Genomic DNA, 15151 nt, shown 5'->3' on the forward strand with positions numbered 1-15151 from the left:
GAGACAGACATGGCTTTTTAATGGATAAACAAAAACAAAATTAAAAAGTAGAAGATAAGCAAATGAGTCAAGGTAAACTGTAAGTGAGAAAGACAGATGGACAGACAGACAACATGCATTATGTTTTATTGTGCAGAGTAGCTCATAACCAGGACAGAGGAAATGACTTTACAGGTGAGAGGATGAGTTTATAGGAGGTACTAGTGGTGACATTAACAGAGGCAAAGAAAGAAAGTAGGCTATTGCGGTTTTGTTTTAGACATGCAGATGGGGAGGATGACAGTGAACAGAAGAGAGCAAACAGAGATTAAAAATGACCAGGTGGACAGCAGGCTTGGCAACCCCAGGCAGTGTTAGAACATGCAGCAACAAAACTGACCATGGTTGATAGGGTGTGTGTGTGTGTGTGTGTGTGTGTGTGTGTGTGTGTGTGCCGCCTCTCCCTCTTTCTAAGAGAGCATGCATAACTTCCTATAAAAGTACCATAAATCAATGTTAGTATTGGACATTTTAAAATAGTATAGTGGGTCTCTACTTCCTCAACTCAATATATACATTGTTCATTCACAGCTGAGTTTCGGCCAGCTGTCTAGTTTAGGAAACAAAGGATCAGAACCCCTCCTCCCTCTCAAGTCTCCCCCTCCTTCTCCTTCCCCTCTTCTGTGCCCTTCCTAGTTCCCTTCATTCTTCCCCCCCTCTCTAGTCTCCCCCTCCTTCTGTGCCCTTCCTAGTTCCCTTCATTCTTCCCCCCCTCTCTAGTCTCCCCCCTCCTTCTGTGCCCTTCCTAGTTCCCTTCATTCTTCCCCCTTCTCTAGTCTCCCCCCTCCTTCTGTGCCCTTCCTAGTTCCCTTCATTCTTCCCCCCTCTCTAGTCTCCCCCTCCTTCTGTGCCCTTCCTAGTTCCCTTCATTCTTCCCCCCTCTCTAGTCTCCCCCTCCTTCTGTGCCCTTCCTAGTTCCCTTCATTCTTCCCCCCCCTCTCTAGTCTCCCCCTCCTTCTGTGCCCTTCCTAGTTCCCTTCATTCTTCCCCCTCTCTAGTCTCCCCCCTCCTTCTGTGCCCTTCCCTAGTTCCCTTTCTTCCCCCCTCTCTAGTCTCCCCCCTCCTTCTGTGCCCTTCCTAGTTCCCTTCATTCTTCCCCCCCCTCTAGTCTCCCCCTCCTTCTGTGCCCTTCCTAGTTCCCTTTCTTCCCCCCCTCTCTAGTCTCCCCCTCCTTCTGTGCCCTTCCTAGTTCCCTTCATTCTTCCCCCCCTCTCTAGTCTCCCCCTCCTTCTGTGCCCTTCCTAGTTCCCTTTCTTCCCCCCTCTCTAGTCTCCCCCTCCTTCTGTGCCCTTCCTAGTTCCCTTCATTCTTCCCCCCCTCTCTAGTCTCCCCCTCCTTCTGTGCCCTTCCTAGTTCCCTTCATTCTTCCCCCCCTCTCTAGTCTCCCCCTCCTTCTGTGCCCTTCCTAGTTCCCTTCATTCTTCCCCCCCCTCTAGTCTCCCCCCTCCTTCTGTGCCCTTCCTAGTTCCCTTCATTCTTCCCCCCCTCTCTAGTCTCCCCCTCCTTCTGTGCCCTTCCTAGTTCCCTTCATTCTCCCCCCCCTCCTTCTGTGCCCTTCCTAGTTCCCTTCATTCTTCCCCCCCTCTCTAGTCTCCCCCTCCTTCTGTGCCCTTCCTAGTTCCCTTCATTCTTCCCCCCCTCTCTAGTCTCCCCCTCCTTCTGTGCCCTTCCTAGTTCCCTTCATTCTTCCCCCCCCTCTCTAGTCTCCCCCTCCTTCTGTGCCCTTCCTAGTTCCCTTCATTCTTCCCCCCCTCTCTAGTCTCCCCCTCCTTCTGTGCCCTTCCTAGTTCCCTTTCTTCCCCCCCTCTCTAGTCTCCCCCTCCTTCTGTGCCCTTCCTAGTTCCCTTCATTCTTCCCCCCCCTCTAGTCTCCCCCTCCTTCTGTGCCCTTCCTAGTTCCCTTTCTTCCCCCTTCTCTAGTCTCCCCCTCCTTCTGTGCCCTTCCCTAGTTCCCTTCATTCTTCCCCCTTCTCTAGTCTCCCCCTCCTTCTGTGCCCTTCCTAGTTCCCTTTCTTCCCCCTCTCTAGTCTCCCCCTCCTTCTGTGCCCTTCCTAGTTCCCTTCATTCTTCCCCCCCTCTCTAGTCTCCCCCTCCTTCTGTGCCCTTCCTAGTTCCCTTCATTCTTCCCCCCTCTCTAGTCTCCCCTCCTTCTGTGCCCTTCCTAGTTCCCTTCATTCTTCCCCCCTCTCTAGTCTCCCCCTCCTTCTGTGCCCTTCCTAGTTCCCTTCATTCTTCCCCCCTTCTCTAGTCTCCCCCCTCCTTCTGTGCCCTTCCTAGTTCCCTTCATTCTTCCCCCCCTCTAGTCTCCCCCCTCCTTCTGTGCCCTTCCTAGTTCCCTTCATTCTCCCCCCCCTCTCTAGTCTCCCCCTCCTTCTGTGCCCTTCCTAGTTCCCTTCATTCTTCCCCCCCTCTCTAGTCTCCCCCTCCTTCTGTGCCCTTCCTAGTTCCCTTCATTCTTCCCCCTCTCTAGTCTCCCCCTCCTTCTGTGCCCTTCCTAGTTCCCTTCATTCTCCCCCCCTCTCTAGTCTCCCCCTCCTTCTGTGCCCTTCCCTAGTTCCCTTCATTCTTCCCCCTTCTCTAGTCTCCCCCTCCTTCTGTGCCCTTCCTAGTTCCCTTTCTCCCCCCCCTCTCTAGTCTCCCCCTCCTCTTCTGTGTACTACTACTGCACCTGCTCCTGAGAGCTTGGCTCTGGCGATCTCCCTTTCCAGGTCTTCTCGGAGCTCCTCGTTGCTCCGGATTCCCTCTTCCAGCTGCTGTCTGAGGAGCGTCACGGCCGTCAGCTCCATCTGGAGGGCGTGAAGACGCTGGGCACTGCAAAACAAAACACAATGTATACATTACTATTCCACATATCTACGTAAGTAGACAAATCACATTTTATTTGTCACATGCTTTGTAAACAACAGGTGTAGACTAACAGTGAAATGCTTGCTTACGGGCCCTTCACAACAATGCAGAGGGGAAAAATAATAACATGAGGAATAAATACACAAATGAGTAAAGATAACTTGGCTGTATACACGGGGTACCAGTAGACAATATCTATCTATGGAGATACTGGCTATTGCAACAAAAAAATAAACCCTTTTGAATGCCACACCAACCAAAGTGTATAAAAAAGGACTTTGGTAAGACTATTTCAATTACATGTCAATAGAATATGATGTGGAATAAATCCAATCTGTGATAATCGTCCCGATACCTGTCCTGTTCTTTAACGGTGCGAACCAAGCTGGAGTAGAGCTGCTGCTCAGCCCTCAGGGCTCGGTTCAAAGAGCGGTGCTCCACCTGCAGGTCAGCCAACAAGGGCAGGACCTGGGGAGGGAGGCACAGGTCAAAGGTCAGATGCCACTCAATCAGTAGCTGTACAAGGGTCATATTCATTGTGCATGCAATTGGAGATGGTTTAAAACGTTTCGCAACGGAAAACGAAAATGAGTGATCGTTATTGGACAGGTCCAGGTAGCCCCGCCATGTGACAGTCAGTTTTGGTGCCTAGTGAACAGGAACCAGGTCACGGTGGGTTTATTCTCATGCTTGACTGTTTTGACATGCAGACGAAAAAGTGAGCCTTTTCAAATTGTGACTTTATTGTGTTGTTGTTGAAAACTTTATTTTCACACAATTAAACCAGACATCACAAAAGGTTGTGACTTTATTCATTTTTTGATTTAACACTCGACTATGGTACATTCAGACATGGCTGTTTTTTCTGAAGATCGATGGCACACTACAGCTCATAAATACGTTTCAGGCAGGGCTTGCTTTTGCGTGGTGCTACCTCTTGCTGGCTGTCACCCCCGATGATGGTCCTCTCCCTCTGAGGGAGGCCAGGGAGCGAGCGCTCCACCCATGCTTCGGCAGCCTGATCCTGGGGCTCCCGGGTCTGACTGTCCCCTCTTTGGCCCAGACGCTGGTGGAGGTCCTGTCAGCACACACACACAGCAGAGAGACTTTGAGGGAAACTAGTTACAGCAAATAAAAAAGTGCCCTCGAAAGGTTTAAAAAAACAAATGTATTGAAGTGAATGTATCGCTCAGATGTGTTCATCTCCTTTCGTAATTTACAATGACTGCAGTAGATTGTTTCAACTGAGCCACGCTCAAGAGTAGCAAAGGTGGTGATGGCCAAAATCAGTTCAATGTCAGCCAGGTTGATTAACCCTGTGCAATCTACCCATGAAACCAAATGGCACCAGGTAACCTCCTGAGCCTGCTTGAGTGTGTGTATGAGTGTCTGTGTAGATTAGTAGCAGTCTGTGAGGAGGCCACTGGCCATCCACTCACGTTTATAATCTCGTCCTTGGTCTCCAGGGTTGTGGTGAGGGAGTCTATGCTGGCCGCCTGGCCCTCGATACGCCCCTCCAGCTCAGACAACACTAACTGGAGATCAGCCAGGGACATCTGGAACACAGGAGAACAATGGGATGGAATGAAGACATTAACCTACGGTCCATTTTGTATTATCCACCTAATAGTCAGGATTTGTACTTGTGGAGAATAATTTTATGATTCTGAGATGTGCCCAGAGGTTATATATGACCAAGAGCAAAGAAAAATGTTTTAACACAATGACAAACCAACAAAGAATCAAGAAAGTGAAAGTGATTAACTTTCTTACTCCTCAGTCAGAGTAAATGGGAAAGGGGATACCTAGTCAGTTGCACAACTGAATGCATTCAACCGAAATGTGTCTTCCGCATTTAATGGGGTGCCTTAATCGACGTCCACTTCATCGGCTCCCGGGGAGCAGTTGTTGGGAGTTAACTGCCATGCGGGGATTCGAATCAGCGACCTTTCGGTTACTGGCCCAATACTCTTAACCACTAGGCTACCTGCAAGGCTGCAGTATGTACTGTTCTCACCTGGAGCTCGTTCTGCTTCTTCAGAGCCTTGTTGAGAGCCTCAGTCTTCTGAGACAACTCCTTCTTCAGGATGACCACAGTCTTCTTGACGAGAGGGACCTTTTCCATGCTGTCTTCATTGTTGTTCCTCTTGGAGAGGTCACCTACAGAGGGAACAAAACCAGTAGAGGATTAGTGGGGTCAGTTTGACAGTTTGTACTTCGGCCAACTCATTGCCATGCCAAACTGTTTAGCACAGCTTGCTGCTTTAAGAGGTAAAGCCTCTCACCTTCCCACTCGTCCAGTCTCTCTTGGAGCACCTTGATGGTCTGTCTGAGCTCCAGCACCTGGGACGGTGCAGGTTCCTTCTGCCTCAACTCAGCCAGGAACTGGTCCCTCTCCTGGCCACGCTCCAGAAGTTTCTGGCAGATTAAATCAAAAGTTTAACACACTGGAGCTCTCTAGTGCATAACCTTGCAATTAACTTTATTCAACGTTATTCTACCAAGAGCAAATATTACAAGAGAAATCAAGATGGCCAATGCTGTGTGCAGGTTTTGTTCTAGCCCAGCATTAACACAAAAATAACCAAACGGTCTTCCATTTTGACCAAAGCATTTTTATCTTATTTTTTAACTTGTGAGGTGCGTTAGAGCTGGGCTGGAGCAAAATCCTGCACATATTGTAGCCATCCGTCATCTAAATCCTAAACTATCAAAAACACCCCCACACTTTACAAAATAGTAGTGTACTTTGCACCTATCCAAATAACTCCCTCTGTCCAAACTCACATTGATGATAGATTCCTTCTCGGTCAGCAGGACCCTGAGCTCGGCCATCTCCAGGTAACCCTCCTGTGTTGCCGTGGAACTAAGTTTCTCGGCAGAGGCCAGCTGCTGCTGCCGGGTACACAGCTGTCGCCTCAGCTCCTGGATCTCCTGGATGCGCTCAGACAGCGTCCTGTTATAGTGCTCCGCTGACTCCTGGAGGGACAGGAGAGAAAACATGAGATCATAAAAGCTAAACCTCCTGTAAAAATATTACAACGTTAAGACGAATAGAATGCGAGTGTGGATGTTATTAGACAGATACTTTCTCATCAGGATAAATCAACCAGTAAAAATGCCTCCAGTGTGTGTGTGTGTGTGTGTGTGTGTGTGTGTGTACCTTGAGCAGCTGGTCCTTGCTGCTGATTGTGGCCAGCAGGCCCTCCACGGCGCTCTCGTTGTCCGCCACCAGCCTCTCACGGGCCTTGACTGCATCCACCAGCATGGCCTCTGCCACCTTTAACCTCTGACCCATCTGTTCCGCAAGGTCATGGGCCTGAGACTGGGATTGGCTCAGCAGGGCACTCGCCATCGCCTACACACAGACAGAGAGAGATATATATATTTACATTTTAGTCATTTAGCAGACGCTCTTATCCAGAGCGACTTACAGTTAGTGAATACCTATTTTTATTTTATTTTTTATATATACTGGCCCCCCGTGGGAATCGAACCCACAACCCTGGCGTTGCAAACGCCATGCTCTATCAACTGAGCTACATCCCTGCCGGCCATTCCCTCCCCTACCCTGGACGACGCTGGGCCAATTGTGCGCCGCCCATGAGTCTCCCGGTCGCGGCCGGCTGCGACAGAGCCTGGATTCGAACCAGGATCTCTAATGGCACAGTTAGCACTGCGATGCAGTGCCTTAGACCACTGCGCCACTCAGGAGTAGATAGATAGAGAGATAGATAGATATAGAGAGAGACACAGAGAGATAGAGAGAGAGACACAGAGAGACAGACAGAGAGACACACAGAGACAGAGAGAGACAGAGAGAGACACACAGAGACACACAGAGACAGAGAGAGAGACACAGAGAGAGCGAGAGAGAGACACAGAGAGAGCGAGAGAGAGACACAGAGAGGTTTGTTATTTTTGTCAATCTTTACTTATCCAGCTTTAACTTTCTGGGATTAACCTCTTTTCCAAGAGATACTAGGTCAATATTATATAAAAATCTGTATATTATTGAACGACAGTGTGTTTGGTGAATGATGTCAGTGTTTTGTGAGTATTGAAGCCTGTGTTGTAAGAGTCTTTATGTTCAGGTAATGATTTGTGAGTGTCAGCTTGACCAGGTCCCAGACCAGGTCCCAGACCCTTAAAAAAGGACAAAGTACTGCGTCTTCCTACCTCCATGTCCTTGGTCTTGCCCTCCAGGGAGAGCTGCAGCTGACTGATGATGGAGTCCTTCTCCCTGCAGGCTCGGTTCAGATTGTCCTCCACATCCTGCTTGGCCCGCTGCAGGTTCTTCAGGGTGTTGGCCAGGTGCTGCAGCTCCACGTCCTTCTCCTTGATCAACGTGTCAAAACTCTGCAGGGAGCGAGGGAGTGTGTAAGACCAGTGTTGTAGACTCTCCATTCAACATGATGTTTAGCCTAGCAGTCCTTGCAACAACCCTATATAGGAGCTAGTGTGACTTTATTAAATAAGACATGCAGGGTTGGTGTCAATTCTATTTCAATTCAGTCAATTTATTAAGTAAATCGAAATTCCAATTCTCCTCATTGAAAAGCAATGAGGGAAATTGGAGGAGTTAACATTTCTGTTGAATCCCTAAATTGACTGAATTGAAATGGAATTGACCCCAACGCTGGTGGGGTGATCATGGTGCCTTACATTGATGGTGTCCTCATTGTGAGACAGCAGGTTGTTGAGTCTCTCCAGGTCCCTCTCCTTCTCCCTGAGTGACAGGTGTAGCTGGTGGATCTCGTTGTCTTTCTCTTCTAGTGCCGCAAACTTCTCATCCAGCGCTTGCTGTGGAGGAGCCATACAGGACGTTGACATTAAAGACCAAAGGCTTACAATTTTCTTCATCAGATCAGAGTGACATTGTCCTGTTTGTGACAGTCTTCATGTTGTTAATGAATCATTCCATTTCCAAAGTACGCTTTGGCATTTTTACATCATGCCAATAAAGCAATTGAATTGAGAGACTGAGAGAAAGAGAGCTAGAGAGAAATATTTTATTTTCAAACATTGATAGAAAGCCAGAGAGATGGAGAGAAAGAGAGCTAGAGAGTATTGATAGAAACCCAGAGAAACTGAGAGAAAGAGAGCTAGGGAGTATTGATAGAAACCCAGAGAGACGGAGAGAAAGAGAGCTAGGGAGTATTGATAGAAAGCCAGAGAAACGGAGAGAAAGAGAGCTAGAGAGTATTGATAGAAACCCAGAGAAACTGAGAGAAAGAGAGCTAGGGAGTATTGATAGAAACCCAGAGAAACTGAGAGAAAGAGAGCTAGGGAGTATTGATAGAAAGCCAGAGAGACGGAGAGAAAGAGAGCTAGGGAGTATTGATAGAAAGCCAGAGAGACAGAGAGAAAGAGAGCTAGGGAGTATTGATAGAAAGCCAGAGAGACGGAGAGAAAGAGAGCTAGGGAGTATTGATAGAAACCCAGAGAAACTGAGAGAAAGAGAGCTAGGGAGTATTGATAGAAAGCCAGAGAGACGGAGAGAAAGAGAGCTAGGGAGTATTGATAGAAAGCCAGAGAGACGGAGAGAAAGAGAGCTAGGGAGTATTGATAGAAAGCCAGAGAGACAGAGAGAAAGAGAGCTAGGGAGTATTGATAGAAAGCCAGAGAGACAGAGAGAAAGAGAGCTAGGGAGTATTGATAGAAAGCCAGAGAGACGGAGAGAAAGAGAGCTAGGGAGTATTGATAGAAACCCAGAGAAACTGAGAGAAAGAGAGCTAGGGAGTATTGATAGAAAGCCAGAGAGACGGAGAGAAAGAGAGCTAGGGAGTATTGATAGAAAGCCAGAGAGACGGAGAGAAAGAGAGCTAGGGAGTATTGATAGAAAGCCAGAGAGACGGAGAGAAAGAGAGCTAGGGAGTATTGATAGAAAGCCAGAGAGACGGAGAGAAAGAGAGCTAGGGAGTATTGATAGAAAGCCAGAGAGACAGAGAGAAAGAGAGCTAGGGAGTATTGATAGAAACCCAGAGAAACTGAGAGAAAGAGAGCTAGGGAGTATTGATAGAAAGCCAGAGAGACAGAGAGAAAGAGAGCTAGGGAGTATTGATAGAAAGCCAGAGAGACGGAGAGAAAGAGAGCTAGGGAGTATTGATAGAAAGCCAGAGAGACGGAGAGAAAGAGAGCTAGGGAGTATTGATAGAAAGCCAGAGAGACGGAGAGAAAGAGAGCTAGGGAGTATTGATAGAAAGCCAGAGAGACAGAGAGAAAGAGAGCTAGGGAGTATTGATAGAAAGCCAGAGAGACAGAGAGAAAGAGAGCTAGGGAGTATTGATAGAAAGCCAGAGAGACGGAGAGAAAGAGAGTTAGGGAGTATTGATAGAAAGCCAGAGAGAAGGAGAGAAAGAGAGTTAGGGAGTATTGATAGAAAGCCAGAGAGACGGAGAGAAAGAGAGCTAGGGAGTATTGATAGAAAGCCAGAGAGACGGAGAGAAAGAGAGCTAGGGAGTTTTGATAGAAAGCCCACCTCCAGAGCCTTCTCTTTTTCTTTCAGTCGTTCTCGCAGCTTTGACAGCATGGTGTCGCTTTCCTCAGGACTTCTGCTCTGCTCCATGTCTCTCATCATGTTCATGTACTCCTGAGAGAGGGAGAAGAGAGAGAGATAAGAGAGGCATAGACAGAGATAGGAGGGAGAGTTAGGGAGAAAAAAAGAGCGAAAGCAAGAGAAAGAACAAGATCGAATAGAGGGACAGAAAGAAAAGAAAAACAGAGAAAAGAAGAGAACATGAGTTTTTCCCAGTTCCCGTACTAGTACACCATATTTACCTAGTTCCACCCATAGAAAAGGAACATATAGAACAGGCCTCCCCAAATTGGCAGTGTTCGATACTCTAAGCCCCCTTCCATAGATTCAATTTCTATGGTTTCACTTTTAGTTTCTTGAGCTCTCAGACTATCTACCTGTAGCTGCTGCTCCTTGTCGGCCAGGCAGGTGGTGAGGCGCTGGATGGTGATCTCGTGACTCTGCAGCCTCCTCTTTGTCTGTTCCAGCTGCTCCTGGTACTGCTGCTCCAGGCTGCTCTCCCTCTCGCCCAGCTCCCCACTCAGCTTCTTTAGCTGGTTCTGCACCTCCTGCATGGCAGAGATAGGACACTGACTAGGAGGGAGTGCAAAAGTTTTCAACATCTTGTGCTCATAGGGTACATTGATTATAGGTAGGGTCAGGAGTTTATTGATGGTTGGGTCATGTGGTTAGCAAAAGCCCAGAAAATAAAGTTGCCCTCATCTTTAGGGCAAATTGATGGCTTTGGGGAATACATTCTGCATTCTATTATGTGTGGCTAAAACCACATAGTTACATGGTAGTAAAACTTGCAACCGTAGTAAACCTACAGAACAGGTTAAATAAGACAACTTTTATACCTGCTCCCAGCTTGCCCATTGCCAATATTAAAGCTTTTCCACACAACAAAGACGGGCTGGGCGATCTGGCCAAAATACCATATCGCGGTATTTTTCTCATTTTTGACGCTTCTGAATAATAAAAGTTCTAAATATGCTTTATGGGTAGTGCATGACCCTAGGATGGCAACAAATTAATTCTAAGTGGTTTAATAAAATGGGCTTTCTCCATTCTGATTGCATTGCATTATACTGTTCAACCAAACTTCAACCAAAAATAATAGGACAAAACTGACAGTGGTCTTTGTAGAACATTGCATAGGAATCAAAATCCTATTTTGCAGCCTCTAACTCTGGTACTCGACCAATGGTTGCCATTTGCAAAGTTATTTGTTGAATTCCAACACTCACTTCCAGCATTTTGATCAATTTCTTCATTTCCTGCATTAATTTGTTATCATTTACACACAGAGTCATGTTTTTTCCTGTCTTAGTATGCTTCTATTTATTCCTTGACAGAATAATTATCCTTTTTCATTGTGCATTTTCGGGTTTTAATTGCAGTCTGACAATTTCCAGGAGTCTGTTTGGCAATGTTGCCCTCCCAAAGTTGTTGACTTGTTGTGCTAGCAAGTTAGCCTTTAGTTCTCAGCTGTTAGTAGTTTCTTACTGGCAATAAAAACGGATGACTGATCTTTTTGTTGTTGTTGTCATTAATGAATTATTTAATGTAACAAATCAAACATGAAAATACTGCTATAGAAGGTAAAGCAAAAATACAAATCGGTCTGTGAATGGATATTGGTATATCGTTTTTCATTTTCTTATTATTGCTACTGAAGGTAGCGTTAGTCGACTGTATATATGCTAAAACTCCTGAATTTTTCATCCTATAGCTCAGGGATCATCAACTAGATTCAGCCATGGGCCGATTTTTTCTTGAGCGGATGGTTGGGGAGACAGAACATAATTACAAATCATTTGTTGACTACCCAAACAGCTAATATTTGACTAAAACATAATAATTTAAAACCTTGCTTACAGTTGCATACGATAACTTCTCTATTATATGTGGAAATACTTGGGAACAGATTTTCAAAATGAATATCACTTGGAGGTGTTTTTACAGTCTTTTATGTCCAACAATGAACATTTATTTTTATACATGATTTACTTGAAGGCCAAATAAAACCACCCGGGGGCCGCCAGTTAGGAACCCCTGCTATATAGCTTGTTCTCCATCTTCTTTTTAAATAGTGAGCCAACATGTTTTCAACATTATTTCCCTGACTGATCAAAACTCGTTTTCTCATGCTCTCTCGTCTCTCTGCAGCAGACATATAGTGAGCAATATGTTTGGAACATCAAAGCACAATAAAATCTTAGTTTCTAATCACAATACGTATAGAATCTTGAGAATCGCAATACATATAGTATCAGCACCTAGATATCGTGATAATACCGTATAGTGAGGTCCCTGGCAATTCCCAGCCCAACAATAGATATTCCTCCTGTGGCCTTACATTGAGGGCCTTGTCCCCCTTCTTCTTCTGCTGCTGCAGCTCCTCCAGCTCCTGGTCCAGTTGCTCCTTGGCCTGCTGCAGATCAGCCAGCTCCTGCTCCCTCCTGCCCAGGGAGCGCTGCAGCTTCTGGGCCTCCAGCAGCTTGGTGTGGTGCTCCCCCTGGAGCTGGGACAGCTCCGCCTGCTTCTCCATCAGCAGAGACTGGTGCTCCTCCGCACCCTGGGGGGAAAGCATGGATATGGATATAGTTAGAGAAGCAGGATACTTATTTTTGTCTTTTGAGTGCGTGTTTGCTTGTGCGTGCAACGCAGAAGTCTGTATTCATGTGACCTCTGGCAAACACGCACAGATACACACATTACAGCACTACAGCAGAGTAGATAGACATTGCAGCTGCCTGCCAGATCTCACATCACCTTTAATAGTGTTTAGCTAATAACATCATATGAAATAGCACTTCGATTCCCGACTGCGCAGTGAATGACATGGCACACAGCAATTGGTTGATGCATGCAGCGCGACTCCAATGTATTGGACCTGGAACGCGGCCAATGCTGTGTCTGATCTGACTTGCCTGGTATTTCTGGAGCTGGGCTTTGTGCGCTGCCTCCCTGGCTTTGGCTAAAGCCTCGTCCCTGTCCTCAATCTCATGGCACAGCTCTTCAATCTGGAACACACAGACAGAGATAGACGGGTTGGTGTGACAATGTTACATAAGCCCTCAGTCTGCGTAGCACAGAGATGGCATAGCATATGAGGCAACATATTTTTCGTGGGTCAACAAAGGTTGGTTATAACAGTATGATATCAAATTAGGTTATCATTGTCAACATTTAATTCAGTGTAAAATGCTGTGTGAATAATATAAAATCAACCGCACCTCTTTTTCCTTTTCTTTGAGCACCAGAGTGAGTCCCTGGATGGTTTTGTCTCGTTTCAGAGCGTTCTTCTTCTCTGAGCTCAGCTGGTTTTCAGTCTCCTCCAGCTTACCAGACAGCGCCTTTAAAAAAAAAAAAAAAAACAAGTGGTCACTTGTGGTCCTCTATAGCTCAGGTCAGTAGAGAATGGCGCTTGCATGCCAAGATTGTGGGTTCGATTCCCAGGGCCACCCATACGTAAAATGTATGCACACATGACTAACAGTCGCTTTACATAAAAGCGTCTGCTAAATTGCATATGATTAAGTAGACACAACAACGCAGTCAATTAATTTACCTCTGACATGTTAGATGAATCAAAATGGTACATTTTGAATCCACCCTTAATAAGTGCTCCTACCCCACAGCCATTTCTGTAGAACTGAAAGGATTGTCTAGGTGTATTCATTTGAAAATGGTGAAAATTCCATGATGAAAACATCTACCGGTGTGTGTGTGTGTGTGTGTGTGTGTGTGTGTGTGTGTGTGTGTTGTATGTATGTGTGTGTGTGTAGTGTGTTGTATGTGTGTGTATGTGTATGTATATATTATTATATATGTATATATATATGTATATATACACATATACATACATACATACATACACACAAACGTTCAAAAGTTTGGGGTCACTTAGAAATTTCCTTGTTTTCGAAAGAAAAGCAATTTCTTTGTCCATTACAATAACATCAAATTGATCAGAAATACAGTGTAGACATTGTTAATGTTGTAAATGGCTATTGTAGCTGGAAACATATCTACATAGGCGTACAGAGACCCATTATCAGCAACAATCAGTCCTGTGTTCCAATGGCACGTTGTGTTTGCTAATCCAAGTTTATCATTTCAAAAGGCTAATTGATCATTAGAAAACCCTTTTGCAATTATGTTAGCACAGCTGAAAACTGTTGTGCTGATTAAAGAAGCAATAAAAGAGACTAGCTGAGTATCTGGAGCATCAGCAATTGTGGGTTCGATTACAGGCTCAAATAAATAGTACCCGCAAAACACCAGTCTCAACGTCAACAGTGAAGAGGCGACTCCAGGATGCTGACCTAGGCAGAGTTGCAAAGAAAAAGCCATATCTCATATTTCTTTGCAACTCTGCCTAGAAGGTCAGCATCCCGGAGTCGCCTCTTCACTGTTGACGTTGAGACTGGTGTTTTGCAGGTACTATTTAATTAAGCTGCCTGTAAAGCATGGAGGAGGAGGTGTTATGGTGTGGGGGTGCTTTGCTGGTGACACGGTCTGTGATTTATTTAGAATTCAAGGCACACTTAACCAGCATGGCTACCACAGCATTCTGCAGCTATACGCCATCCCATCTGGTTTGGGCTTAGTGGGACTATAATTTCTTTTTCAACAGGACAATGCAATGACCCAACAGACCTCCAGGCTGTGTAAGGGCTATTTTACCAAGAAGGAGAGTGATGGAGCGCTGCATCAGATGACCTGGCCTCCACAATCCCCCGACCTCAACCCAATTGCGATGGTTTGGGATGAGTTGGACCACAGAGTGAAGGAAAAGCAGCCAACAAGTGCTCAGCATATGTGGGAACTCCTTCAAGACTGTTTGAAAAGCATTCCATGTGAAGCTGGTTGAGAGAATGCCAAGAGTGTGCAAAGCTGTCATCAAGGCAAAGGGTGGCTATTTGAAGAATCTCAAATATAAAATATATTTTGATTTGTTTAAGACTTTTTTGGTTACTACATGATTCCATATGTGATATTTCATAGTTTTGATGTCTTCACTACTTTCCTACAATGTAGAAAATAGTAAAAATAAAAACCCTTGAATGAGTAGGTGTCCAAACTTTTGACTGGTACTGTATGCAGGCATGCATGCATGCATATATACAGCTCTGGAAAAAATTAAGACCACTGCAAACTTTTCTTAAATCAGCATCTCTACATGTATGACAGCCATTCCATTCCAGTGTCTGTTGAATTCCAACACAGGCACACCTCATTCTACTGAATTAGGTACTGATTAGGTGATCACCTGAACCAAATCTTATTTAACGAGGAAAAGTATAAAAAACACTGCTGTGGTCATCACTATCCTCTTGCAATAGGACCAGCTGGATGGCAAAAACAGTGCTAATAGTACCTCAAAAGTAATATTAAATCAAAAAATAACTATTGACCATGCCAAAAGAGTTGAAAAGGAAAGTTTTGAGTGAGGAAAAGAAAGGTTCAATTCTGGCTTTACTGGCAGAGGGATACAGTGAGCGTCAGGTTGCTTCCATCCTTAATTTCAAAGACGGTCAAGCAGCAGACATTGGGGACAACAAAGCTACAGACCGGCAGAGGGCGAAAACGACTCTCTACTGACCGGGATGACCGGTGATGATCTGGGGGTGCTTCAGCAAGGCTGGAATCGGGCAGATTTGTCTTTGTGAAGGACGCATGAATCAAGCCACGTACAAGGTTGTCCTGGAAGAAAACGTGCTTCCTTTTGCTCTGACAT

The 15151-nt window shown here is 45.8% G+C and overlaps 1 protein-coding gene across 6 annotated transcripts in view; it reads right to left on the reverse strand.

Annotated features, from left to right (window-relative positions):
- cdk5rap2 (CDK5 regulatory subunit associated protein 2) overlaps nt 1-15151 on the reverse strand; it is a 74766-nt gene that overhangs the window by 34913 nt on the left and 24702 nt on the right. For all 6 annotated transcript variants that reach the window (XM_041897636.2, XM_041897637.2, XM_041897634.2 and 3 more), the window contains 15 exons: nt 12645-12764; nt 12339-12431; nt 11765-11983; nt 9801-9971; nt 9367-9477; nt 7551-7688; nt 7065-7244; nt 6049-6243; nt 5673-5864; nt 5171-5303; nt 4903-5045; nt 4325-4441; nt 3820-3963; nt 3241-3353; nt 2707-2849 (listed from right to left, as the gene is read on the reverse strand). In XM_041897636.2, the coding sequence (XP_041753570.2) occupies nt 2707-2849; nt 3241-3353; nt 3820-3963; nt 4325-4441; nt 4903-5045; nt 5171-5303; nt 5673-5864; nt 6049-6243; nt 7065-7244; nt 7551-7688; nt 9367-9477; nt 9801-9971; nt 11765-11983; nt 12339-12431; nt 12645-12764 (2212 nt within the window). The remainder of the gene's footprint in view (nt 1-2706; nt 2850-3240; nt 3354-3819; nt 3964-4324; nt 4442-4902; nt 5046-5170; nt 5304-5672; nt 5865-6048; nt 6244-7064; nt 7245-7550; nt 7689-9366; nt 9478-9800; nt 9972-11764; nt 11984-12338; nt 12432-12644; nt 12765-15151) is intronic.

This window comes from Coregonus clupeaformis, chromosome 15 (genome assembly GCF_020615455.1).
Source record: "Coregonus clupeaformis isolate EN_2021a chromosome 15, ASM2061545v1, whole genome shotgun sequence".
NCBI lineage: Eukaryota > Metazoa > Chordata > Actinopteri > Salmoniformes > Salmonidae > Coregonus > Coregonus clupeaformis.